The sequence below is a fragment of the Drosophila melanogaster genome, chromosome 2L (genome assembly GCF_000001215.4).
Source record: "Drosophila melanogaster chromosome 2L".
NCBI classification, from domain to species: domain Eukaryota; kingdom Metazoa; phylum Arthropoda; class Insecta; order Diptera; family Drosophilidae; genus Drosophila; species Drosophila melanogaster.
In genome coordinates, this window is record NT_033779.5 from 20897462 (window position 1) to 20924630 (window position 27169).

The window sequence follows — 27169 nt, forward strand, 5'->3', positions numbered from 1 at the left end:
TTTAGGCTTTGGTATTTTTGTATTATAACCATATTCCTTCCGCTCCCAATTTGAATCGAGAAGTCAGGAGAACCGCCAGAGAGCAACATCCACGATCATCCGACACGCAAAGCATCGTGATGGAGACGCAGATACAAACAAACAGTGCCATTAATTAATAAATCCGCCGCCTTTTCGCTCGGCTCCTCCGCCTTTCAAATCGCCGATATACTCAACATGCCTCAGCTGATGATTGTTTTATGCCTCCCAAGATCAAAAGACATATTACAAGTGGGCGCGAGTAAAGCGCGTTTTTTGGGATGTTGATCTCCGAACAAACATGATTTAAAACTAGGCACATTAGCTAGCAAGTTAGTTATTTAGTTAAATATAGTTATATATTAAAAATAAAATTATATTATGAAATTATGCCTTTTTTATTGGTTTTAAAAAATTTTCCGATAGTTCCTTCGACAGCTAAATGAATTTGATCGATTTTAATCAAAGTTTTAGATTATAGATTTTTCGATTTTTTATGGCAGCTATAAATAATATATAAAAAAAATATAGCTTAAGAAATAAAGCACAATACAAAGCACAACAAATAAAAAAACTATTATAAAAATTCTCGAAAATTCTTCTTTTTACGGGTGAGCTAAATAAACACACCCTCAAGCAAGAGTATAAAACTAGAATGTGATAAAAATGACAAGGAATATCACAATGATATCCCAACATTGCCCAACTTGAGAATATCAACACTTATGCCTTTTTTTTACTTTTTCCAATTCAGAGGCAGCGGTCATAGCGGTCAAAAGAAATGACAAGAACACAGAAAAACCCCAAATGAGTTGTACCAAAAACGTATAGACAAAACAAAGCAAGCAAAACAGAAAGAAAATTAAATTCTCTGACTTTAAAATATGCGATTGAGTGAATTATATAAGAGATTTGCAAATTGCAGCCCCATCAAAAACAAAAGCATCCTTTTGAAAGCGAATTAAACTTAAAATGACTAAAAATAAATGCAGAACCAAAACAAAAACCGAAACGAAACAAAACAAAGCATAAATAAACCAAAATAAACGATACTAGTTTGCGTAAACCAGTTTTGGTCAGTTACACAATTTTCGAGATTCATTATATGGGGCACACTTTTCGCACATTTCCCCCAAGAGGCACGTGCTATAAGGTGGGAAGGTGCGGCATTATAAGGGTATTATTATACATATGCATATAGAAAATCGGCTGAGCAGTGGAAATTTTCAAAATATATAAAATTCCTTAATTTGTTGTTGTTGGCAAAACATTTTCCAATCGCACAAATGGATCATAAAAAAATCCTCTTGAATGGAAATTTATTTCCCCTCGTTTCAATACATAATTTGGCATTAAATAGCAAAACAAAATCGTTTTCGACGTCAACGGCATGAAAAAATTGTGAAAATATTCGGCTTCCATTTGCTTGCGTAAGCAAATATGTTGTTATTGCTAACAAGATATAAATTTTAAATCTAAGCTATAAAGATTCGTATTTTCGGATGCTCTTATTATTTATTTGCTGTTGTGCAGTATATGTTTTTGAAAATGAGATGGCACGTGGTCAGTATGACACAGAAAATATGCTTAAAATTATATGCAGGTTATAATGGATTTTCCAAAATTTTTAATTTAATTTATATTTATATCACATTTAAAGGAATTTAAATATATTCGATTGTTAATATCAAAGTAAATCTAATGCCGATCATAAATTTAATCTTCTCGGAATCTTAAATCGCATGATCAGCAAAAGCAAAGCAAAACAAGAATTATTAAAAAATCATTGAGAAAATAAGCAATCGAAGAAAACGAAACAAGCACGAGAGTGATGAAAAAGTTGCATTTATTTTTAAACAATTTAATTGGCAACTGGCCAAGAGCCGTAAAACGTGAATGGCTTTATTTGTTTGGTTTTTCCACAGCACGGACTCTACTATATTATTCTATACTTTCGGATTCATTATGTTAATCGAATATTCGGTACTTATAAATGGAATATACAATAGATAGTATTGAAACCGTATATTCATCCGATAAATAAATGTGCATACATTTTGCCACATATAAATGGGCTTTATATGTATGCACATTGGGCCGCTGTGCACAAGACTCTTTATTTCGTAAATCAAAATCAAGGCCAATGTCGAACGACGAGGGGAGGGAGATGCACTATTGCTTCTCGATGGATTGCATTGCGCGATTTCCTTTGGAATCGAAATTGCATTATATCAAAGAAAACGAATCCGCTAGACATCTTAGTATACAGTATATACAGAGAAGCGTAAACAAATTGTATTGCGAAATCTAAAATGCATTTTTTTTGTGCCCTATAGAAATAAATCGATTTTCCCATTTGGCCATATGCCGAACAATTAATTTCAACCACAAGTCGCATCTAGTTTTCTGACTAATTCATAAAAAGAAACTTGGAAATATTCAGAATAGCAAAATGTCCCCGAAGTAAAAATTGTATGTTAATTGTCAAAAACTGATTGCACTACAATTCTTGTACTGATTTCTGTTTACGATGTCTTGCCACGCCCACCAAAAACAAATCATTCTAAACTGCAGCGCCCAAACTTTTGAAAATTTATTTGATTTAAAAAAAATTGTATTTCTTTTATTTGCCCATTTTAATTAATACGGTAAAATATTTTTGTAGAAACCAATTTTAAATGTTCTCCAGAGGTTTGTCACTGAGTACGGGGTATCGCATCATGTAATAGTAGATAGTAGTAGAATAGTAGAGTTTATATGCAAAAGATTCAATTTGAATAGTAAACAACAAATTGAGCAGGTTTATTTCACTGTTAAATTTAAAACGTATTTGCATTGATTATTTCCATGGATCTATAATTAATTTAGTGCTTTTACTTGCTGTTCTTACTCCATGGTTTCGGCCTGTTTATTGATTAAAGTATTCGTGCGAAGCAAAGTATAAGGCAAACAATAAATTAAAATTGTACCCTCAGCGAAACATGTTTTCTCAATCACCTGATTTTTTTGTTTACATGTGGGAGGCACGTGAAATCTCATTAAAAGTTAGGATTCCTTAAAGAGATATTACTTTTACCGCTGGAACCTACCTACATATCTTTTAACAGTAATTAATGTTTCGATATCTTGTTTTGCATTGTATTTTGGTGTGTATAAATTCCGATTCTAAAGATCATACGCTACGAATTTTTATAACTTGATAATCGAGGAAGTAGACTATAGGCTTTTTTCTTGTTTTACCCGTTACTTGTAGGGTAAACGGGTATACTAGATTCGTTGAAAAGTATGTAACCGGCAGAAGGAAACGTTTCCAACCATATTAAGTATATATATTCTGGATCAAAGTCGAGTCAATCTGGCCATGTCCGTCTTTCTGTCCGTCCGTATGAACGTCGAGATCCCAGGAATTGTAAAAGCTAGTATGTTGAGATTTTTTTTTTTGGTTTTAGGTTACCGCGACATCCGTAAATGTCGTGGAATTATTTGGCCACCCCCGTGTACGTGGAAATTGCCAAGGACTTAATGTTGAGATTATGAACACAGATTCTAGAGACATAGACGCAGCGCAAGTTTCTTGAACCATGTCCCACGCCCACTCTAACGACCACAAAGCGCCCAAAACTGCCACGCCCTCACAATATCTAAATTTTGTTTATGATAAAAATGGGAACAGCAAGCGCGTTACCTTTGAAACAGCCACCTACCCACGACCGCCAGCCGCGTCTGAACGAGGTGGCCCACAAGTTTCTCGCCGATTTGGACGAGGAGCGCCAGCGATTGTCCGCGGAGTTTCCACTTTTCGCACTGCTAATTGCCGAGGTTAAAATCAATTCCGCCCTTTACAGGGTATTTTAATGGTACTGGTCGTATTCCCGGCAAGGAGTTATACGCAGACGTGTACAAGCAGAAGCCGACAAAGATTACCCAAAAGGTCTTCGTGCCCGTTAATCAGTATCCCAAGGTGCGCTATCGTAACAAAGAGGAGGAGCTCCGCAGCACAGGCGACCCCAGGTATTTATTTGTAATGTATAACCAAAGACACTAGAATAACAAGATGCGTAACGGCCATACATTGGTTTGGCACTATGCAGCCACTTTTTTGGTGACGGCCAAAATTACTCTCTTTCGGCTCACTCCCGCTGAGAGCGTAAGAAATCTAAAAATATAATTTGCTTGCTTGTGTGAGTAAAAACAAGAGACGAGAACGCGTATAAGTGTGCGTGTTGTGCTAGAAGACGATTTTCGGGCCGAAATCAATTCTGATGGAAGAAACGAATTTACATGGTACATATTAGGGTAGTTTTTGCCAATTTCCTAGCAATATGATAAAATAAAAAAATTTTTAAAAATTCGCGCCCTGAATATTATAATTTTAAAGCTTTTTAAATTTGTTTGTTAAAATCGCCGCTCGAATTAGCTACCGTTTACACATTTATATTTATGTTTAATTCTAATTTGTCTCTCATCTGACAATTTTTTAAAAGCGAAATATTTTTTTTTAAACACTTTTAATGTTAATGTTACATCATATTAAGTCAAATGATTTAATAAATATACTAAATAATTAAATATGCAATTAAATTAAATTGCAAAAGTAATATCAAAGACAATAGAATTATTCTAGTGTCTTTGATTTGTTCATATCTTGAGGCACGAAGTGCGGACACAAGCACTCAACAATTGCCTTATTAATTTTTCACACGCCGCAAGATGAATACTCTAATGACAAATATTCTTATATAAAGTCATTTTTGAAATTTATTTTTGTGATAATATGTACATAGATTTGACTATTTCTAATCTATTTTCAAATAATAATAACGTTAAGGCAATGAAAAACAAGAATTTTTCGCATGGTGCCAATTGATCAAAAATAATATAGATTTAAAGCCAAAGAACTTCTAAGGTGAAGGGCATATTTTGTCAAATTTACAATGCATGTGAATACGTGTGCACACATACAGATGTCTGCTATCACTTTGTGCGTTGAAAAGAGCTGTTCGCTGTAGCGCTCTTCGCTCTCTCGCTCTCTAACAAAAATTCGAGAGAGCCTGGAGCCACCTCTAGAGCCACGGCCAAAAAATCGTGTGCCAAAAAATCGTATGGCGTTACGCATCTTGTTATTCTAGGGTCTTTGGTATAACTTTATCATTTCATAACCAAACCAGGTGTAATGGACCTGAGAGTCTCCGCGTCCTAGTAGTTCCTTGAATCCTAGCCAACGAACATTTTGATCTTTATAGAGTCGACGATGTGGAGGAGGTGGCCTTATGCGCGAACCGCCCATCAAGTCCTATAAGCCCAATCCTGGTAAACAAACTTTTTGTTTTATTTTATTTACCTATACCCATAATTTTTGAACACATATTCATACGAATAAGCGCTTTTTTGTGCCTATTAATAATATATAGAATACTAATTATGTTTGGAACCATATTGACATTTACCTTTTTTTTTTTGCAAAGCAAAAGCTAGCCCCGACGAAATTCTTCCGATAAATACTTCAAAACAATTTGTAAAAATCCCTAGTACTCACCAGTTTGCTTTGGTAAATTGTAGAAGTCGAGGGTTTTGATCTCGGACGTCTCGACATGCGGGGCGAACCCTTCGTACAGATCGCTCTCCTCCACGATGCCGCTCAGCTTGTCGGCCTGGGAAGAGGCATCTCCGCCTCGATGGTATGGCATCTTCTTAGCCAGGTTTGCGGTCTCTGGATCCGGGTCCTCTGTCAAGTTTTGATTTGGGTTTGCGTCCACTCGGATCCGTTCTGCCCTCCAGGCAGTTGGCGGCTTTCCTTCGTTGTCTCTGTTTGACTAGATGGCTTTTTACCTTGCAGTGCTTTGCTGTCCGCGGTGTGGCAACCGATATGCGGGTCTTGTTTGGGCTTGTAGTCGGGCTAAGTATAATATTACTATTATATTTAAGTTTTAATTTTATGTAAACGGTGGCCAAGTTATGGAGACAGAAATACTCCAATACGATGGTGCCGCGCGGAATTCATTATAGTAAACGTTTTAGCACGAGTACTGCAAAAGCATAGCGGTGTGTGAATCAAATCCCAATTGTCGGCGTTTTCGAGTCTGCAATGAGATAGAAGTGGGGACGCTTGTTAATTATTTTCGAACACGAACACGATTAATCGACGATATAGCGAAAGCATATGGAATCAATTCCTTCGACTCAAAATCGAAATTAGTTCAATGACATGACCCAACCGAACTGTACAGTAGATAATGCCAAAGGCGCCATTGGCTCATAAAATACTTGGTCCGCTCATTATTTGCGAGCCGGCTATAAAAAGCCAACTGGCCAGATTTATAATATATATAAAATCACACGCATATATAAGACGTTTTTGCTGCTGAGGCTGACTCTACCGACAACAGCAGCCGGTTTGATAACTAATTAAATCCAACAGAAATTAGAAAAAACAACAATATCCAGCGCAAATATTTCACTCGGCCATAAACAAAAATGTACTTATATTGCACAAAAAAAAAAAGCAGACATTTATTTAAACCATGATGGAAGTTAATATATTTTAAATAACTGAATTATCAAATAAATTTAAAAAAATTATCATACAAAAATGATATTAAAATTATTTGTTTAAAGAGTAAAACACCTAACTTTTATGGCTTAGGGAACAATTACGATTAGTCGAATAAACTTCGGCACACGCTGCGTATAATCAATACTCAAAACCTTTTTTTTTTCCAATTTTCCACTTATCTCATCACCATGTTTTTGGGGAACCAAAGACGGGCTATTTATCTTATGATAATTTGTCTCCCCATTTCGCTAGCATTACACGCACATTTCGTTCTGTTTTCGTCACAATTCGCAAGCCAAATCAGCGTCAAAGCAAACGAAAAACTTAAATTGAATTGCAAAATTCTAAAGGAATTCCGGACACGTATCGAAAGCCAAGCAACGGCGAACCGCCTCTTGAGCTTTTTATTTTCCATTTTCCTTTGACACTCTTAATGATTTAGCCTGTCAAGAACAGCATTTCGGGGGCCTTATGGGGGACTAGGAGGGTCCGACATCGGATAGAAATATAGAGAGACAGACAGGTCTGATAGATCGCTGCGTTTGCTTGATTGGCTGTCCGATATAAGGTGTCGGACTTTTTACCTGGCCAGCAGAGCCAGAGCAGGCGGGGAAACAGGTGCCGTCAAGCGGATTTGTCGCCGAGACAAGTTGTATGTATGGCAGCTTCGAAGAGAACTCAGATAAGAGGTTCGTCTGGAAAGCGTTAGAATGACACGGAATGAAGCAGAGATGTCTTTTTGCCTATGGTAACACCTAATCAATAACATTTAATATTGTTTTGGTAAGTATGAAAGCGAGACTTCAGTGATCCTGGATATTGCTCATATGTATTTCATTCTACAACTTCAAGTAAGTACACTTCCAACTAATAAGCCCCCGGTTTGTTTTACAATGAACTAACAAATGGCAACACAGGGGGGAGCATCAACTTTTCCATAAGTAAACAAATAACGGAAAATCTTGAATCATTTTCACTTCACTTCAGCAGTTCAGGCTTCAGTTAGTAGCTCCGCCCTCTCCAAAACAAATATCGAGGCATTTAAGCCACGAAAATTGTTTTGCACAGTTCCATTTAATACCACTCCAGTCAACTCGACTCAAGTTGACTCGATTCGCTTCGTTTTGAGTGGTAATGTGCAATTTTCATATGTATGTCAATATTATGCTACGTCTAGTATTTTCAAGGTGCCTCGGGTTACGTCGTCAGCAAAGCAACACGATTGTACACAAAAGCGGCAGGTATCACATGGACAGACATATAGAGTTATTAACAATAATTTGCACTGCAGTTGAGCTGCTTGTTTGCTTGCTGCCCGCTGCCTCCGGACTCGAGAACGTTATCTAAATGTTATAATGCACCCAATTTGCGCTAATGAAATCAAGCGGCCCGCCACTCAATTGAATTCAATTGGACAGTTTACAATGCCTAGCTTAGCCAAACTCGGCTAAGCCTCGAGAAACACAAATGTTTCGGCACCGAATCGATTAACGCTCCCGGGAACCAGCAGCTAATTAAAACGTTTATGCTAATGAGGCGACACGCCGTCATGTCGGTGTCGCGAGATGTCAGCCAGGAGCTGGAAAATCGACAAAAAATGGTACGAAAATGCTGACATGGCGGCGATAACCTTTCAAATAAAAGACGATTTTGGGGCAAAGACTCGATATGAGAGCAAACTAAAATATTTATAAAGCCATCGATTAAACAACGTTTGAATCAATCATGATGATTTGTCATTCCATTCATGATTCATTTTCGCATTTATTTGTATTCTATACTCTACTTCATGAATCATAACTATCAAAATGAAACTAAAGGCATTGAAGACTTTTTAAAAGCTCTGTGAATTTATTTATAAATTCTTAACCACTGTACATGCTAAAATATGTATATATTTCATGTAATTGACATCATTTACGGTAGCCCCTGGCAAGTATTAGCCATAAAACCTAAACCGAATCAAGTCAATTGGAGCCCAAACATAATTCAACTTCTCTCTAGCATGCACCTAAAGCAGGTGCTAAGCAATTTCGCAGATAATCACTGGCCACAATGGGTTAATCGTCAATTGCCAAAGACGAGGCCCAAGTAATGCCACAACAATTATGGGGGTGGCTTGTGGCGGCTAAAGTGACGCAAGTGCAACAATCGGTGGGTCAAGTCGAGACTCAATTCGATTCGATCCAACTCTCGTCACGTAATTCTCGGTGCAATTTGCGTCAGTTAGCGAAGAGGAAAAACTTTTGAGGTTTCCACGTAATTTTCCACTACGACAAAGTTCACCGAAGTTATAAGCGTCGGAACTCTTTGGTTTTTTCTTTTTTTGCTGAAATCAAAAGGTAATCCCTGCTCTATAAGCTTGGCGACCTTGTAAGATTGTCGGAAACTTAGCTGAAACTTCTAAATGAAAATAGAAACTCCTTTAAGAGTACGGAATAGATAATGAGAAAAGGTTCGAATTGTAAGTGGTCGAGGTCCTAGTTTAAGTATGGCAACCGTGATTGGAAATAGGTATAGTAATTTAAATGTTTGAATTTTTGCAATGCACAAATGACATTCAAGTCGTCTGTCAGAGCTGTCAAGCAGCCATTTATTTTCTATTTAATTACAACCCAAATAAGTGACATTTTCAAAATAACTAGGTCACCTGGCTGGGGCGCAGGGCGAGCCAAGTAAAAGTAAGAACCCCACACCCACTTGAGGGGAATTTGCATACCCTATGAGAGGGGCGTGTCGGAGGGTAGGCGTACTTTTAAGCCGCACCTAAGGAACCTTTTGAAGCTTTGCTAAAACGTTTTCAAACTAGGCCAAGCAGCTGTCAGTGCTTCAAACGAAATATCCTCGATTGCCTTGAGAGTGCAATGACTTGGGCTTGGTCCTTCGGTGCACCATTGACCACCCTTAAGCACCTCACGAAACCCATTTGAAAACTGTGTCAGTTTTCTGAAAACGGGGTACAGTCCGAAATTGTAAATTAATGTTTACTCTTTATTAACATCGTTCCAGATTCTTTCCCAAGTTAATCATAATCTAGCTAGCATTGCTAGCAAGACTTGTATAATTATATTTTAAAAGCCAGTTGCTAATCGCTGCGCTTATAGAGTAGGTGAGAATTCTTCCTGAATTTGTATAATACCCTCTGGAAGGGTATAAGAAGGAAAGGGGGCCAAGCAGACAGAAAGGCAAACAGGGCTAAAATAAAGGGAATTAGGGGCAGAGAGGCGAAAAGGGAAATGTAAGTCCTTAAAGTACAGAAAATGTGGGGCAACGCAAAGCTCATTGTGTGCCTGTGTGGGTGTGCGCGTGCTTGTGTTGGTGTTTTATTTTATTTGTTCTTGTGTGGGTGTGACAGGACACTTTGCGTCAGCAGCAGCAGCAGCAGACCGAAAAGTAGCAACAAAGATGGAATTGCGTAGTGGCAACTCGAACTGGGAGTGTACTAAGCTTATCGTGGGGCGGGAACCGAAAAGGAGAGGAGAGGATGGTCTTTGGGAGAGAGAAGCCCGAGGGAGGTTCCTGAAATCAATGAATGAAAGCACCAACACACGCATGCGAGGGAAGAGCGAGGAAAGAACGACGAGACTTGGAGAGAGGAAAAACCAGGACCTGCAAATAGACTTCCTAATATGGTTAGTGGAACCCTGTAATTTAATCTTAGGAAAATATTGAATTGTTCTAAACTTGTAGGCCATTCTAGGACACAATGACAAGGACGAGACATGCATTAAACAAGACTAACTAATGGAAAAATAATCATGTTAGGATTTAGCAATTTGCAGGCTAGATTTTTAAAAGTTACCCAAAAAAGGAAAGCAAAGCGATGCTAAACATTGATTTTAGTAAACTTAATGTTTCTATAAAACGTGTGAAATTATTCCAATTGTGTTTCTTGGGCACTCGCCACTATTCCCTCTTGATCCAAGTGTAATCCATTTATGTCCCCAGTCGAATCACTTTTAGCTTACTTAGTGGCAAGGCGACATCCAGGGTGCAGAGGGCAAGCAGAGGACACAGGACGCAGACAGAAAAAACCGGGCCAAGAGCTGAGGAATTCGCAAGGAAATCAGCTTCAGCTTGCCGCAAGGACAGTCACTGAAACCGAAACTGAAATTTGTCAGACAGCCCGAACAATTAAAACCGGGCCCAGAGCGGTTGACCTGATTTCAGCGCTTCCCCTCATTCCCCTCTTCCTCTTGTTATACCCAAATGTTTTTATATTTTTATTATTTTTTTTTTCGCTTTTTTGCGGCAGACTTCGTGACGGCTGAAAATGCCACACACGCAAGGTTTTATGGGTCTGCTCTTTCGCCGTTTCGGTTTCTGTTTTTCTTCTTTTTTGGCAGCAAAGGAAAACATGTACACTGCACTTGCCACAAAGCAGCACAAAAATCGAGCTCACCAACGGGTCACTGAACCCCAAAGGAAAAAAGTGCAACTTCAGCAACGCCACAGTAGCTGCGGCTGCAATTTATTTCATAATCATTGCACATGAGCACAACGGCAAGAAAATCACGTGAAACGGGCCCTGGTCTCTGTTTTTTATATATGGGCATTTGGCCAGGCCTCTGGATCTGAGTCGGCATCTGTAACTGACTCGACTTGGCCTAGACACACGGAAAAGCCACTGCGCACAATTGGCCGGAAAAGAAAAACGACGGCAGCGAGAGTTACTTTAAAAATCGGCCGATTTGTTGAGTAGGGTAAAAACCCTAGAAACTGAGCCTAAGCATTGGGTAACAAATGCTTTTAGGGATGAGATTTGGCATAAAGATGGAAAGAAAAAATGTATCAAAGAAATATTAAGCAAATTAATATTATTTAAATACCGATTTATTAATAGAACCGTTTATATTAATGTTAACGCATCTAAGTGACAATTATAAAAATCAAAGACGTATTGACACTATCTAGATAAGCGATTATTTATGTCATGTACCTAAATGATGTATTTGAACTACATTTAAATTCTTTCTTAATTCATTTCGCATTGTTAGTGTTTAAACTAAGTAAGTTATTAATGGCAGAAGTGGTGGCTAACCTACTAACAGAAAGCTCTAAACATGTTTTAAGCTCTCTATACTATTATTTGTGTTTAATGCCACGTAATAGTTAGGCCAGCTGAATTTCCGTGTACCAGTTAAGCGAACCTCGCAACAAACGAGCAATGTCCCTGGAGCCGCAAAACAAAGGCTGCCCCTCGTAACCGGGAGCCACTTGAATCCGCCCAAAGCTGTGGCACCACTCCGTTCCCCAGTTTTTCTGCCGCTTTGGCCATCCAGCACCGAACACCCAACTCCCCAAAAGGGGCCACAAAACTTCCATCAAATGTGTTATGTAAGCGCGCATTTTCAACATATTTGCTTGCCCAGTTTTCTTTGCTTGGCTGGCAGAAAAGCAAAAAAAAAAAAAAAAAAAAGACGTTTGCAATGCAGCCCAGAAAAATGGAAATCATACAGAAATATAGGCAAAGTGCAGCGTTGGCGGAATTGTTGTTTTAAATTTTAAATTTTTTCCGCCCAGAATGTTCTTGGACTAGTAAAATGGAACGGCATGAATCATATGGAGATGTACGGAGAAGTACAAGTGTTTACATTATCGCTGCTGTCATACGATTGCCCCATAGGTTATTATTCGGACATGGGGTTTTTCTTCTGTTTGTATAACACGGCGCATGAAAGGCAATCGGTATTACTCATACGACGCGTTGGCCGAGGAACATTTTCAAACACCACTCAAATATCCATAAACACCGAAATTGGAAACATTTGATCCCCGCCATATGGCGATTATTCAAAATGGGCAAAAATTATATAGCACTGCGCAGGCATTTTGTAGCTAATTTGCCACAAAATTCGACACTTAATATGCATGTAAAACGCTTCCTGTGTGGCCATCACGAGCTAATACTCACATTTGGGTCTGGTCAACGAAATTTTTATGAAGACATCATCAGCAGCCTGGAAGTTGCACTCGAATTATGGCTAATTACTGGCCCCATTTAATAGGCATTCCCATATGTCGCCTGGGGGCCTCTTAATGGCTCTTGAAACGATGGCAAATGGCTGGAGGAATACGCAACGGCAGACTTGGCCGAGAATTGCGCTGTAATATAACAAACTAATATAAATTCTAGCGCCCAGTCCACATCCCTTGGGTTAGAAAACACGGAACCACGGGTGGCTAGGGGAGAAGCACTATTGTTTACGCTCGGCGTATTGCAACATCCAAAGAAAATTTCAAGTTGTTATAATAAACAATTTTTACGACGGGATTTTTTCGTAAATATGGCGAGCAATTAGATATGGCCATAAATTACTAAAACTTTAATTTAAATAATGTAAATAGGCATATTTTGTTGTTCAACATTGCCAAGCTATTTTTAACAAATTCATTGAAACAAGATTACGTGATATACGTGATATTTAACTTAGATTAAGCAATCTATAAGCCATATAAGCTCTCAAGCCTTTTTTTGATAATATTAAAGAAATTCGCACAGATTAAATGAAAAGAAAAAGTAGAGTTTTCGATTTTAGAGAAGCAATAATTTCATATTGATACATTTTAGGATGATTGTGTTAATTGCTTATTGTGGGATGAGATTGAAACTTTGGTCGTACGTATTTGAGTTCTAACCAAGTACACGACAACAAACGAAACCGAAAATAATTATGTCAAATGTTTGAGCGTGCGACATCAATTGTGACTTAGAACACGCGTTGACGGCTAAAATACGTATAATACGCACAATATTTATATTCTTGTTGATAAGATAGCCGCGGCGTGAGAAGCATTAAGTCAGTTTGCTTGTACGAGACCCGCTGATAAACGACGGCCAATTTATTTTGATTTTGCCAGAAATAAGCTGCGAAATTTGGTACTTATTTATACGCCAGCCATTGATAAACGATCTATGGCTACTGTGTCACGAGCTATCAGTTCTGGTCCGCTGACAAAAACTAACTGCTGACACTCTCTGGATGGAAGATCTTGTCCAGATCGAACTCCTTACCCGATGCACATATGGATATCATGGTTCATTACTTTGCGGTTGGGGGCGATGCACCCTGTGAGGAATATCTTCTGATCGGATGAACAAAGACTAGTGCGTCTAACTCCGATTTATATGTGACCATGTTCCTATGGACACAAAATCTACAGGCTACGCCTACAACAACTTCGCCATCGATGTGCATTCGCCAATATTGTGTTTTTCGTTAAGTGCGGATAACCGGTTCGATGCCATCATCATGGCATCATAATGTATTTTTGCTCACTTATATAAATATACATTGTATATAGAGGAGTACCCACATACAAGGCATATTTTTCGCGAGTTTCTGCCAAAATGTATGACTCAGTGTCTTTCCTCTCTCATTCAACCAACGCGCACACTTGTTTTTGGCATTCCAGCGAACTCCGAAGATATTCGAGAGCCGGGTTTCAGTTCGCGTTCGATTCCAAGTTAGCCGCCAAAAGCGTCACGTGCTTTTCGAGTCGATTCGCTTTACCTTTAGCTTTTTAGCGCTCACTTGGCTTTGTTGTTTGCCTTTGTAAACAATGGGAGGCTTGTTTCTAAATATTTATAGCGTGTCCACTTGCGTGCCAGTGTCTGTGCGCCTGTGCATTTTGTGTAATTCGGTATCGCTTATTATACAATACCATTTTAGGTTAGGCACGAGTTAACATTTTATACAATTTATACAATTTCGGAAAGAGTCTGTTTGCTGCAGAGTTCATTTTCATTTCAGTTCAGTTCGGTTGGGTGGGCGTGATCATGGTTTGCTAACTTTCCTAACCGCCTTATACCGCCTTCTTATTGTGCGATCACGTTCGCCAAATTATCCAAGGAGTTTCGAATATGGATGCGTAGGCAGACGAAGACTCGCTAATTTCATAGACACGCAGAATTATCAAAGCCGAACATGCGATGCAGCACTTTTGCGTCACTTGCAACTCTGTAATGGAATATTTTCCCAATAATAACCCTTTTAGGTACTTAAAAGGCAAAATCTCCTCTTATTCGAATAACATTTCCATGCGAATTTCGGGTTAATTAGGTTGGATTTCGCACCCGAATGCTAAGATCGATATAATGGGATTTGCATAAAATCGATTTCTTCTTTATGTGGGCATCTTTGCCCAACTGCTGTACTTTAATAATTTTTAGATCTTAGATAAGCTATCATATTATGGAAAACTTATTGAAAACGTTCCTAATGATTTTCCAGATGTAAGATGCTTCCAACACTCTTCGCATATATTCGCATGCAAAACAATCCATTACAATCAGGAAACTTAATCTTGTAGCGGATAATTTTAAACAATTTAAAGACAGCTAATTGTTTTCTCGCTCATAAAAGGAAAATAAAATATACCAACCAGCTGTGCTGCGGGATTTCAATTCATTTGGCAGAGCAAAGCAAATCAGATGCTGAATAATTAGTGACCATGACTGACACTTCCGGAAGCATCACAATTTGCATTCAGAGCACGGCAAACGAAACACAAATTATTAGTTAAAACAAATCTGCAATGGGCATGCCCACTCAGAGGTGAAATGCTCAACTGAGGAAAAAACCAAATAATTGAATCACTCAGCGATCGAAGGCGCTTCCAATTAGCCAGAGCAAAACAAACAGACATCAAATATTCAAGCATAGCAGAAAGAAACGCGGCGAAGACATCGAACCGCAGGCGAACAATTTTTCGCAAGTCGAATCACAACCTGAATTCCGCGGATGGCTCCTCTGAGAATCGTTTTGCTTTCATTCAGTTCGGTTCGGTCCGGTTTGGATTCAGTTTTCATTTTTCAATTCAATTAAGCGTCGGCGGGCGGAGTTCAGCACACATTGCTGAACCAGGCGGCGGCGGGGACCTTTTTGAGTTCTTTACTTTTTTTGTCTGCTCTGCGGGTAATTCACTTTATTCAAATAAGTATAATAAAATAAACGCCTGTATGCAAAACACAATGGGCGAAAAAAAAACAACTACGCGGCCGGCCCATTGTCGAGGCGAATTGGTCTGATGCACAGAAAAAAATAATGCACAGAAATCAGAATTTATATATCGTATAGATCTAAACGGTTACATTAGATCGTATCTAAGTCAAACCCAACATTAATAGCTTTATATTAATTCCATTTCCATAAATTTTCAAACAATCGATGCAGATCCCATTTATTTGGGTACCTTTTTCTGCGAGCTCTCTACTGGAATGCCTCGAATCTGGTTGCAGATGCGGATACAAAAGTCTGGCACCGGATGTTTTCGAGCAAGTCCCTCCAACTGCTGCTCTTATGCGAATTGAACTTATCTCAATGAAGAGTGACAAAGCGACCAGAGCGATGAAAACCTCTCTGGGGGCATTTCTGGTGTTTAAGTATGGAAATTGTCGCAGCGGTTGAATTGTCCACTCTGAATGCACTCTGGACACAAGCTACTCTTGTTGTTATCAACCCACTCGAAATGCCAGCGAATAATCGTAACTCAAATAGAACCGCAAGGGATATATATTAGTTCAGATGGGTTTTCCAAAGTGCCTGGCCACTAATTACTTTACAATGTAACTGAGTATATGTTTCATGGACTTGGATAGAATCGAAAATCCAATTACTCCTTACTAGAATTGCTGAGTTAACTTCCACGCAATCGATAAGCTGCACTTACAGCACTTTCTACCCGGCAAAATATAATGCTGATAACCAGATATGCTCATTGATTTACAACTTATCCGGCACGGATAGCGTTTACAACACGGCAACACGATGTCAGGCGAAATCAAGGTTATTTAATCAATCGGGGGTTTGGGTGGGGGAATATTTACCCTGCGGCCAGTTATTAACTCATATTGAAATGCTGCCAGATAGCGCTACACCGCCCTCCGGACATCTGTTAAATATTTTATTTTCGCCGTGCAGTTGCTGTTGTCAACAAACGGGATCGAGCTCAATGAAATTAATGCTGCACAATTACCAAGCGACCGAGCGTCGTCAATCCAAAGTCGGTATCTTGTATCTGCTCTCTACATATATAGGATTTATATATATATATATATGGAACTGCGCGCTCATATCGCCACAATTTCCTTTCGTGTGCAACGCTTTATATTTTATTTTGGTCCCGCTTTTTATGCTCGAGTGTAGGAAATCCAACTGGTGGGCGTATTTTTGTTTCGCTCCTCCGTTCTGTTCTGCTCATTTCTGTTATTAACACATCGCTGGCAGTACTTGATTTAATAAACTTGATTAGGATTTATGAGCGTGTGGATTTCAATTTTGCGAGCCTCCCATAAAACAGAGCGGCGGATGTTTCCCTGAAATCTACATCAGGTGACCACGGCCATATCACTCCATTAAATGGATCAAATTTATAAATAAATATCTTCGCAGTTCTGGTTAACAGTTTTTAGATTCTGAGTGCATGACAAACAATTATATCTGGTTGCAATGGGGTAAATTGAGTTTGTCTATAAAATGTGTTAGAAAATAGCATTTTTATTACAATAGCACCGCAACAGAGCAACGCCTAAATAATTTCTAATATATATTATATCCTAACCTAAAAGAAACGTCACGTTCTTATTTACTGAATATGATTTCATAACCTTTACTTTATTATTTGATTTTATTATTTCATTTCTATCGATATGCCATGGCCACTGTAACACCCACAATTTTCAGAAATAATTTGATTTTTTTGATTATACCTCCATACACCCTTTGTATGCGAATTTCTATCGATATCCCAGAAATATTATTACTTTACTCCTTCTGCTCCACCCACTAGCCAACTAAAGGGTATCTAATAGTCGAGGTGTTCGACCATAGCGTTCTCTCTTGTTTGATTGAAGAGACCTACTTGTCTTGCTGGCCTCATAATACTAACCTAGGTTAGTATTAGCATTGTCCCCCACAAGGGGAGCAATTTCAAAATTATTTTTCGACCCAAACGCAAGCATAAACAATTAATTTTCTGGTAATTTAACATTAGCCAGGTCCCATGACAACTACGCCAAATTTACGGCCAAACAAGCTGGCATTTTTTGTGCAACATTTTCGTGGTCACAAAAATAATTTCAAAGAGGTGAGCAAGCCAGCGATTTTGGCGGGGCGATTGGACCGAAAAATATTGATTTTCTACCCACCATAAATGCGTTGCTAAGGGTGAAGGCACTGGGTTAGTTGGTTACTCTCGATAAAGTTCAGACCCTTTTGGCAGAGTTCAATGAACCAAGTGGCTGACAGTGCTGTGGAACTTATAGACAGACTCTTGTCGGTTGCAGTGGGACAATAATCGACGTGAATCACCGAATAAATCACGTTGTCGTCGCCTAGGCACGTACACATATTCGCTGAAAATGCGATATGGATAGATGCACGCAGAAAAACGCTTGTATGATATGGGAAAAACATTTGTTTCTGATAATCAAAAATGTAGTATTTTATATAAATGTATATTTTTGGCGCCATTAAAATGTAGGAGAGCGATCAAATCCAAAATGCTATTTTGAATATTATTTCATTCACAAAAAATTATTATTACTGTGTGGTGTGGACTGGACTGGATAAACGGACAGATAAATAGATGGATGTGAGACTCTGTGCAACGCGACGTTGACTTATTGAAATCGATTGATTCTGATTCCAGTCGGTCAGCTTTGGACTTACATTTTCTGGCTGACTCGCCTGCCGGATCTGTATCTATATATTGCACGACTGCTTTTTTTTTATTTTGCGAGGCACTTTTAAAAAGTCGTTTTGTATCGGACATCTCAAGTGAGCGAACGGTTCGATGGGACCAGCTGACAGACAGTTTACCCAAATACAATTTGTTCATTGCCAGTCAAATGGATTTAGATAGATAGTTAGTTATGCGCAAGTACCTGGCTCATGTTTTGCCGATTTAGTGTTCCTTTATGCGGCTCTCTGGCCCGCAGATAAGATAACCAAGCAGAGAAATTTAATTTTTGGCAAATGTTTGCTGATTGCATTGCCTTTTCGTTGAAACTCAGCCAGCAGGACTGTATTTATAGTTATAGATTAAACAAATTATATGACCCAATGAGGAATATTTATCGCTTAAACAAATGTTTGAAGTACAAACAGAGTTATAATTAATAACTCCAAAGGTCGTCTATTTTGCAATCGGAGATTGCCAAACCCAAAAAATATTTATCTATTGATGAGTCATGATTAGGAAGATATAAGACATAAAATGTTTATTTGGGGGAAATACGGAAGGGGTTTTTTGAAGTTACACATTTGTAGCTGTTGAACTTGTGCATAAGTCCACATAAATTCCAAACTAAAGTATAAAATCACTACATATACCATAAATTTATATTAAACTTATAATAAACTTATATTTAGGCTATAAACATAAAATATGGGACAAAAAAAAAGCCAACGACCAACATAATCCACCGTAAATTTAAGAACAAAACGGAACTCGCTTTTTACAACATTTTTAATGCCTAACTAAACAGCATTAAAAAGTTGAACTTCTTTCTCGCTATCAACATGGAATAACGTGGTTTGCTGCCGTCATAAATTGTGCAAGGTTGAACGAAAAATAACGTCTATCTAATCAGTTATGTAGGTATAAAGAGCACATGAAAGTTAAAAAACGGCATTTTAAGACTTATACAATTTTGTTGGATCTCAGCAAAAACAAATTTGAATAAAATGTATGATCACAATGAATCACAAAGAACAATCATATCATGATTGAACCCTTTAGTCCACGTGAATTGCAATTTATTATCAAAATAACAAATGAATCATAGAAATGGTGATAGTGCAACTAAATTCGAAATTCTCTTGGGTAGAGAGCGATAAAAAAAGGGATGGGAGAGTGACTGCTATTACCTGTCAATATCTGATGTTTTTGTTCTTGTTTTCCTTGCCCTTCTTCGTTGGTTATTTTTACTTTTTTTCTGTGTTCTTGTTCCGTTCTCTTTTTTCTGATTTGCTGCACTTGTTCTTTTTCTTATCCTCCTTCGTTGTTTTTATGCACTCGTTTTTTGTTTTGCTTGCTTCGTCCGTTTTATCGTGTTGTCACGTTTTCACTTTCACAGGTAAATTCTAAAGGAGCAAGATATATATTCTCTTTCCCATTTTATTACTCTGCCCAAGGGGGCGTGGCCGGGGAGGCGAAGGGCACTATTTGGCCTTTACACACACACTCACGCACGCACACAGAGGAGAGTGAAAAAGCGAGATGGATAAATAAACTACCTTAAAAGATGGATTTTCTAGTTTCCGAAATTCGCGTATTTCGTATATTTAAAGTGGTTTAACTATTTTCGCCCTACATCCATTTTTTTTTATATATATTTTTTATATTCTTTTTTTTATGTTTGTTTCAGCGGGAACCGAAAACACAAGCAGCGCGGTCGAAAAATTATCGGGCAATACGAAAGAGCGCCTTTTGCGGGTTGCTTAAATAGACTTTCGTTTGCTGCTTCGGTTGCGAACCTCTCGTCGTTGCTCGCTCTCCAACGTTTGACGAACAGTGGGATTAATGTGCAGTGGTATGCATGAAATACTGTTTTTTTTTTTTAGTTATTATTGTTTATTGTTTAGGAACAATTTACAAAATCTCATTATTAAAAAACTAAAGAATAATAAAATCATGATTTTATCAAGCTAATTCCAACTTTACTAAAACATAACATAACAACAATTTAGTGTATTTATATCAGTGAATTCGGATTTTTCACACAAAAAATCCTGTTTTAAGCACTGAAATAATGGCAGAAAGGATTAAGAACTTTCCCACTGTGCGGTTGGATGTCGGACGAGTGAGACTTAAAGAAGTTTGAGAGAGCATCACCCAAACCATACAAGTAAAAAACTAATGTTAGCAAATGAATTTATACATATTTTTGCAAATAAACCAACTTTTGAAATACACAAAATTATTATGAATGGAAATTTCTTTAAAGCCAAACAAAATTTTCACAATGCCGATAAGCAGGGTGCGTGATACCGTTATAAAAAGTGGGAGAATAGGGAGAGAGCAGCAAGTGCGCAAGTGTGTGTGGTAAAAAGGTACCCCTATCACAATGCAGTTCACAAAAATAGTCACCATCTGTGCCCCTGGTTTTGGATATTCTAGATCTTTCTTCAATATACATATTTCAGATTTCAGATCTCGTTTTTTATTTATTTATGATTCTTAATGCTTTCGTACGGAGTAGTAATTTGCGTTAAAATGTTGTGCCAATAAGATGCCAAGGCAAACGCCTCTTACAGATTGTTTTCTTAAAAAGTGATAACAATTCAGCAGAATAAATTACAAAAATTGCAGAACATTTCACACGTGGTTTTTTTGGTATTGCAACTTCACGCAACAGAAATTCCCGAACACGCACACATGAGCACAAACAGAACACGTCAACAACAACAATTCTTCTTCTTTCCCATCTCTTTCTCGCTCCAATTGTGTTTGTATGAGTTTAAAAGGCAAGGGAATTGTTAATTTTAGTACATTGCTTAGCACTTGATTTAAACGCGCAAATTGGTGACACAAATATCGATTTATTAAGTTTGAACTATTTAATTTGTCGCGCCTTTCAGCTTGCAAATAGAAGTATTTACTTTAGACAATCGGATGACGCTTTTGATTTCGCATTTGTTTGCGACTGTGTGTGTGCGACGAGCCTTCTAATTCCGACAAAAAGAAGAAGAGCACCATTCGGTGGCCTAATTTGTTTCACTTCTCCGGAATCAAGCTTTTCCGATGCCTGCTTCTATTAACCTTTATTTAATATGACTCGTGCGTTCGACGATATTTTTGCAGTAGTTATTTTCTTTTCGTGCTTGTGGAGTGCACCTCTTTTATGCCGCGTTTGAAGAAGAAGCACAACGTAGTAGTGTTTGAATGTACTGCGGAATTTAGGGATGGGAATGCGTAGCTCTTGCAATCGATAGCTCGATAAGTCCCCTTTCGCGTTTCGCAGCACTTGGGCGGGATTTTTAAATCTAAGGTGTGACTATTGTGAATCGAGAAAAAATGCACATTTCCACTTTTCCAGTAATTTTCGAGTTGCTCAAAAGATATTAAAAACTTGTTGCATTTGAAAATTAAATGGTCTTTGTTCGTTTAAGTTTACAACTATATCGAGTCTTAATCTCTGAGTTTTCACATAGAAATATAGTTTTTATGCAAGGAATCTCCAATAATCTCTTGAGTAGAATCTACAAGTCCCTAAAAATGAGGTTGCACATTTCGTTGTTTTTTTGGTTGAGGGCAAAAGTGCAGCCGGCAGTTTTGTGGGAGAGTGTAGAGCGCACATGTTTGGCATAAGGACGATCAACAGACTGCAGGAAAACCGAACGAACGTTGGTTTGTCTGTGAAGGAGGCTTTCAATTAGCATGTGAGTCATTAAAATAGTTCTAGCAAACTTACTTGAGAAGCTGTTCAGGTCGCTGGAGTTGCATGCACAATTTAATGCCGCTGTAGAAGTCCAAGTCCGCATTCAGACTCAACTTTGGTTCGTGGGTGATGCTGAAATCCTGCACTAATTTCGCATACGTAAAGCCAACGGCCAAATGACCAAGAACAGCGCTGCCAGTGCTATAAGCCAAAAGTTAATCGTGAGTTAAATAACATTCCAATCAAATGCTTTGGCTTTTTCACTTACTTCTGCTGGATTTCCGTCTGGGCATTTCGATTCCACAGGCTGAATCCCACCTTGCCATTGAGATCCACACTCCTGGCGCCCAGAACTCGCCAGTGGAGCGTCGCCCCGGAGGTCAGGATTATGTAGTGCTCGTTATCCTGGGACAAAGTGGTTGCCTGGTAAGCGGGCGTTGAGTCCGAGGCACTTCCTCCCCACACGTGACCCATTAGCTCGGTCTGACCGCTGAAGAATACTAGGGGTCGCAATTGAGCACCCTGCACACTGATCTCCATGCCCGCGGTGACCGCTTCGTCTTCGCTGAACTCATCATCCGCCGGGATTGCATCATTTCCATCGCCGGAGTCACCATCGCCTACCAGCGAGCCCAAGCCGGCAGTGTAGATGCCCAATTTAAAGCTGCTGGCTTGGGAACGGCCTGCGTGGAGCAGAAATTCCACGGAGCCACGTTTCAGGATTCCCTGATACACTTCCTGGGTACTTAGCAGGGTTTCGTTGAAGGCTGGAGCCTGGGAAAGCTGACGGGTGAGGACTGTCGTAAGACCTGTAAGTATTAAAGTTCATAATTGTTTGAACAGTGTCATTAGGAAATTAGGTACTCACCCTTTTGTCCCAGCACATTGTAGTTGTTTACATGCCTCCGCTTGACAAGCTCCGATTTGAACAAAGCCCTAAATCGCGGGCACTTCTCAGCCAGCATTCTTAGCTTCTGCAGCACGTATGTTTTGATCTCAAACTGGCGATCATTGGAGGCTAGGTAATCCAAGAAGTTGCCCAATTGCTCCTGAGTTGGCCGGAGGGACAGGATAATATCAAGAGCCAGAGTGCGAGCGGAGCTATCAAAGCGACGCTTTCGCTGGTAGAATATGCTCTCGAACTGCAAGCGATGTGAAGAGTTAAAGCTACCTAGGGGAAAGGCTTTCAGAGCCTGTAAGGCAGCCACCGATAAATTGGGAGCCTCGCCAGTTTGAGCGTGCTCCAGCAGAGCTTCAATGGTAGCAGGATCCTGGAGATTTTGCAGAGCCCTTATGTACAAGGTAGGCTCCTTGGAGGTGAGACCTTGCAGTAGATAAGAACGCACTTCCTTCAACAAAGGATCTTCAACATCTAGTCCGCTTTGGCGGGTCAAGGTGGCCACGGTTTGGATAACGCTTTCCCTCAGCTTTAAATGCTTTTTGATAGATTCCTGTTCTAGCAATCCAAACAAGTGCTCAACTATTTTCCTGTCTGGATGGGTGGCGACCGCCAGGGACTGCAGGTATTTCTCTAGCAGATCCAATTGCTCGCTTGTGGTTTCCGACTCCTTGTAAAGGAATCCAAAGGTGGCATTATGAGCATCGAACGTTTGAACAGCACCCAAAAGATCCACCAACTGGGGCAGAACTTCTGCGTGTTCCGTAAGTAGATCTTCAAATTGTTCTTGCCTTGTGATGCGAGCCAGGGGAATTAGTTTTACGTACGCAAGAGCCAGCGAGGATTTGCCCACGTCGGCGGATTGCAATTCCGTCAGAGAGGCCTTTAATTGGTCCTCCAGCTGGAAGAATATATTTTTAGTTCAGCAATCCCCAAATTTGAAATTATTTACATACCGTTTGCTCTTTGATCGCACTGATCATGCCATCTACATCGGACTCTAGCTCAAAAACGCGATACCATTCGAGCAGGCTCTGGATGGCCTTATCTAAGCTGCCTAGTTGCAGTTGCTTGACTTCCTCCGATCCTTGCGAGACGTGTTGCAGAATCAACGAACTCTTCACGAAGCTTCCCACATCCGGTTTGGCAGCTAGATTGAGGCGGTGATTCTCCTGAGACTCTGCATGCAAGAGTGTGCCCTCTGAAGAGAGCTCGTAGAAGACCGTCTCCTGGGCTTGCTGAGTAACTCCAAGAGCTTCTTCTGGGTTATAGTTGACCCTGAGATCCCACAGAGAGCAGTCCCTTTTGGTTTTCTCCACTTTCGTGGATGATTTGACATTATAGGACACACGACACAGGCCAGAAACATCCAGTTCCTCCTCCTGGGAAGCATCCAATCTGAGCTGCAGCAGGGAAGCAATTCCGCGCTCCAAGTTCAACAGGGATTGATCTTTGGATGTATGGGCGATGACCTTGTCAGGCTGTCCCCTAACCAGACTAATATAAAAAGGTCTATCGGGTATCCGGGTAATTGAGCGGGCTTTTCCAGAGGCGTCGACCTTGCTTCCGCTGATAAAAACCTCCAGTAACTGGTCCTCATCTCCACTCCAAACTGAGTTGATCTTGAGATCTGTCTCAAATGTATAGCTCGTCTCCGCGGAGCTTGAATCTCGTCCCAGTTCCTGGAGTATCACTTGATTCTGTAGCTTGAAAATTTGCTGACTGTTCGGAGCTATTAGGGCCGTTTTTCCATCCTCTACAGAAATGTGGCCGAAAAGAAATAGTAGAACACGTCATTAGTCAAACGAATTGTTATAACTTTCACCCAGAAGCAGCGCTACATGCTGATATGTATTTTCGTCGTTTACTAAGCCTGGGTCGAGGTTATCAACAAGTGGCCCTGCACAGTGGGCAGCGATAAGGCAAATAGTGGAAGCAACGTGTACGAGGGAGTGATAATCTGAAGGAGGGATGGGGTGATAGATAGCAAAGGTCGATGTGGATGTGTTTAAATCCGGGGATCTTTGGGAACAAATATGATGATGTTTATCTATGTTTCGGTTTTTAACAATTCAGGGTCGGGTAACTGCACGTTTTTGTCTAACTTTACAGAAACAAAACGAAACACCTGTGCAGGTCACATTTCCTTGACCTTCAATACTGTTACTTGCCCCACTGTAAAAACAGCTGCTTCAATTGGAAAGTGTGTCAGATAAAAGTTCTCTTTCGGCCTTTTGTTTGTGTGCGTAGGCGGAGGTGTGGCACTGTCAATGTTGTTGTTTATCGCCAAACGCTACCTACCACAAAGAGTTCATTCAACTTGATCAAAACCCATTTACCCAACTAATCGCAAATATTGGCATTACTTACCCAAAAGTCCCAAAAAGAGGGCCAGCAGTAGCAGGGTTCGCAGGCACTTCTTATTTTTGTTCTCCATTTTCCCAAGGTCTTTGTTCGATTCTGTACTTATATTAAACTGAGCAGAGGTAAATTAAACTTAATTCATTGATAATACCGAGCCGAGCCGGCAGGCGACGGAATTAAAAGCGGAATGAAAACAGAACGGAGCTGAGGAGCGAGATTCTGACTTGTGGTGACTTTAAGCAGCTGAGAGTCGCTGAGCTGGGCTGTGGTGAGATTGAACAGCTGGCGAGCAAGAGGGCGCCACTGTTACGGAGAGTGCCAGAATGTATGTAAATTATTCGAGCTTCTACAAACTTTTTTATTTTATTTAAATGAGTATACATGTTATTATAACCTCCAAAAATATTCATACTATATTCATGTAACAGGCACAAGGAAGCGTTTCCGCGCATATTAAGTATATACATTCTTGATCAGGATCAATAGTCGAGTCGATCTGGCCATGTCCGTCTGTCTGTCCGTCCGTTTGAACGTTGAGAAGCCAGGAACTTTAAAAGTTAAAAAGTTGAGATTAGAAACAAAGATTCTAGGGACATACAGGCAGCGCAGTTTGTTGATCCATGTCCCACGCACACTCTAACGCCCACAACGTTTCACGTTTTTGAACCGTTTTTCGGTATTTTTTCATAATGGTATTAGTCTTATAAATGTCTATCGATTTGCAAAAAACTTTTTGCCACGCCCACTCTAACGCCCTAAAGTCGCCAAACCTTGCACGTCCACACTTTAGAACAATTTTTTTTATTTATTTTATTACCCAATATCTACCGATATCCCAGAAAAATTATGAAACTTCCGCGTTTGCATTCACACTAGCTGAGTAACGGTTACCTGATAGTCGGGGAACATAGACTATAGCATTATCTCTTGTTTTTAATCTGATGTAGCTTAAGTATGACTGTAAATGTCTAAAGTAAGGCTGAGTTAATAAACGCTTAAAACAAATGTATGTATGTTCATCTTTGGATATACATATTTGCTTTTGGGGAACAACTACGGATATGGTTATCTTTCCACGGGGTTCTATTTTTTATATTTTTAACTAAGGATTGGCGACTGGACCGTTGTTCAATCACTATAGCACTGAAAAAGTTGGCAGCCTCAAAACTTCAAACTTTTGGCAGGTCTCCCTTTTTAAGTCACTGATATATAATTCTTTATTCAGTCTACATCAATTTCAATTGTGATTTTTCGGTAAATATTGTTACGATAAAAATGGGAACAGCAAGCGCGTTACCTTTGAAACAGCCACCTTCCCACGACCACCAGCCGCGTCTGAACGAGGTGACCCAAAAGTTTCTCGCCGATTTGGTCGAGGAGAGCCAGTGATTGTCCGCGGAGTTTCCACTTTGCGCACTGCTAATTGCCGAGGGTAAAATCAATTCGGCCCTTTACAGGGTATTTTAATGGTATTAATCCCACATTGCAGCTGTGGACCGTGTCTATGGCACTGGACGTATTCCCGGCAAGGAGTTATACGCAGACGTGTACAAGCAGAAGCCGATAAAGATTACCCAAAAGGTCTTCGTGCCCGTTAATCAGTATCCCAAGGTGGTTTTTTATACAATTAGCTATCCACTCCGACCGCAAAATGAATCCTTACACTTGCGCAGTTCAACTTCACTGGCAAGATCCTGGGGACCAAGGGGAATGCTCTCTTGCGCTATAAATTCCCACAACAAATATTAATCTTAATTTTTGATTTGCATGCCTATTATGTTTTGATTTTGATTCCTGAGCTTGTAATTTTCTATGATAAATTCAAAAACTAATGAAATAAAACGCATTGAATGAATTTTATAAATTTTTTGCAATCCGATCTAACTATGCCCGATATACAATCAAAATATGCATTACCTAATTAAACAATTAACTTACTAGCGTTAAAAGT

At 39.5% G+C, this 27169-nt stretch overlaps 3 protein-coding genes and 2 pseudogenes across 11 annotated transcripts in view, besides 4 other annotated features; 2 read left to right on the forward strand and 3 right to left on the reverse strand.

Annotated features, from left to right (window-relative positions):
- Nucleotides 1-21470, reverse strand: part of CG43739 (uncharacterized protein) — a 47597-nt gene extending 26127 nt beyond the window's left edge. The window contains exons 1-3 of the mRNA NM_001273719.1: nucleotides 21338-21470; nucleotides 19444-19659; nucleotides 5555-6098 (exon numbers count right to left, since the gene is read on the reverse strand). Of these exons, the coding sequence (NP_001260648.1) occupies nucleotides 5972-6019 (48 nt within the window). The 5' untranslated portion in view covers nucleotides 6020-6098; nucleotides 19444-19659; nucleotides 21338-21470 and the 3' untranslated portion in view covers nucleotides 5555-5971. The remainder of the gene's footprint in view (nucleotides 1-5554; nucleotides 6099-19443; nucleotides 19660-21337) is intronic.
- Nucleotides 1-21470, reverse strand: part of sky (skywalker) — a 47597-nt gene extending 26127 nt beyond the window's left edge. For 3 of the 9 annotated variants that reach the window (NM_165348.4, NM_165350.4, NM_001273721.1), the window contains exons 1-2: nucleotides 19444-20000; nucleotides 5555-6098 (exon numbers count right to left, since the gene is read on the reverse strand). In NM_165348.4, the coding sequence (NP_724300.2) occupies nucleotides 5555-5705 (151 nt within the window). In that variant the 5' untranslated portion in view covers nucleotides 5706-6098; nucleotides 19444-20000. Of the gene's footprint in view, nucleotides 1-5554; nucleotides 6099-19443; nucleotides 20001-21177 lie in introns of those variants that run through there. The other 6 variants (NM_165349.4, NM_136229.5, NM_206017.3 and 3 more) reach the window with 4 other exon arrangements.
- Nucleotides 3284-3450: a mobile genetic element.
- On the forward strand, nucleotides 3673-4063 carry CR33317 (annotated as a pseudogene).
- Nucleotides 4052-5155: a mobile genetic element.
- Nucleotides 17309-17420: a mobile genetic element.
- Nucleotides 21471-21632: 162 nt separating the features above from the next.
- Nucleotides 21633-25415, reverse strand: Mtp (Microsomal triacylglycerol transfer protein). The gene is made up of 6 exons (NM_136231.4): nucleotides 25225-25415; nucleotides 23811-24610; nucleotides 22825-23755; nucleotides 22225-22765; nucleotides 21990-22157; nucleotides 21633-21931 (listed from the first exon to the last, which is right to left on the reverse strand). The coding sequence occupies exons 1-6, from the start codon at nucleotides 25289-25291 to the stop codon at nucleotides 21778-21780; spliced, it is 2661 nt and encodes an 886-aa protein (NP_610075.2). The 5' UTR covers nucleotides 25292-25415; the 3' UTR covers nucleotides 21633-21777.
- A 222-nt stretch (nucleotides 25416-25637) lies between these two features.
- Nucleotides 25638-26147: a mobile genetic element.
- Nucleotides 26148-26493: 346 nt separating this feature from the next.
- On the forward strand, nucleotides 26494-27073 carry CR33318 (annotated as a pseudogene).
- The last annotated feature ends 96 nt before the right edge of the window (nucleotides 27074-27169 follow it).

Coding starts and splice junctions, on each gene's coding strand:
- Mtp (NM_136231.4), bottom strand. CDS start 25,291: ATGGAGAACAAAAATAAGAAGTGCCTGCGAACCCTGCTACTGCTGGCC. Junction 23,756..23,810: donor GTGCGATCAAAGAGCAAACG/GTATGTAAATAA, acceptor ATATTCTTCCAG/CTGGAGGACCAATTAAAGGC. Junction 21,932..21,989: donor CGACCTGAACAGCTTCTCAA/GTAAGTTTGCTA, acceptor CCTCCTTCACAG/ACAAACCAACGTTCGTTCGG.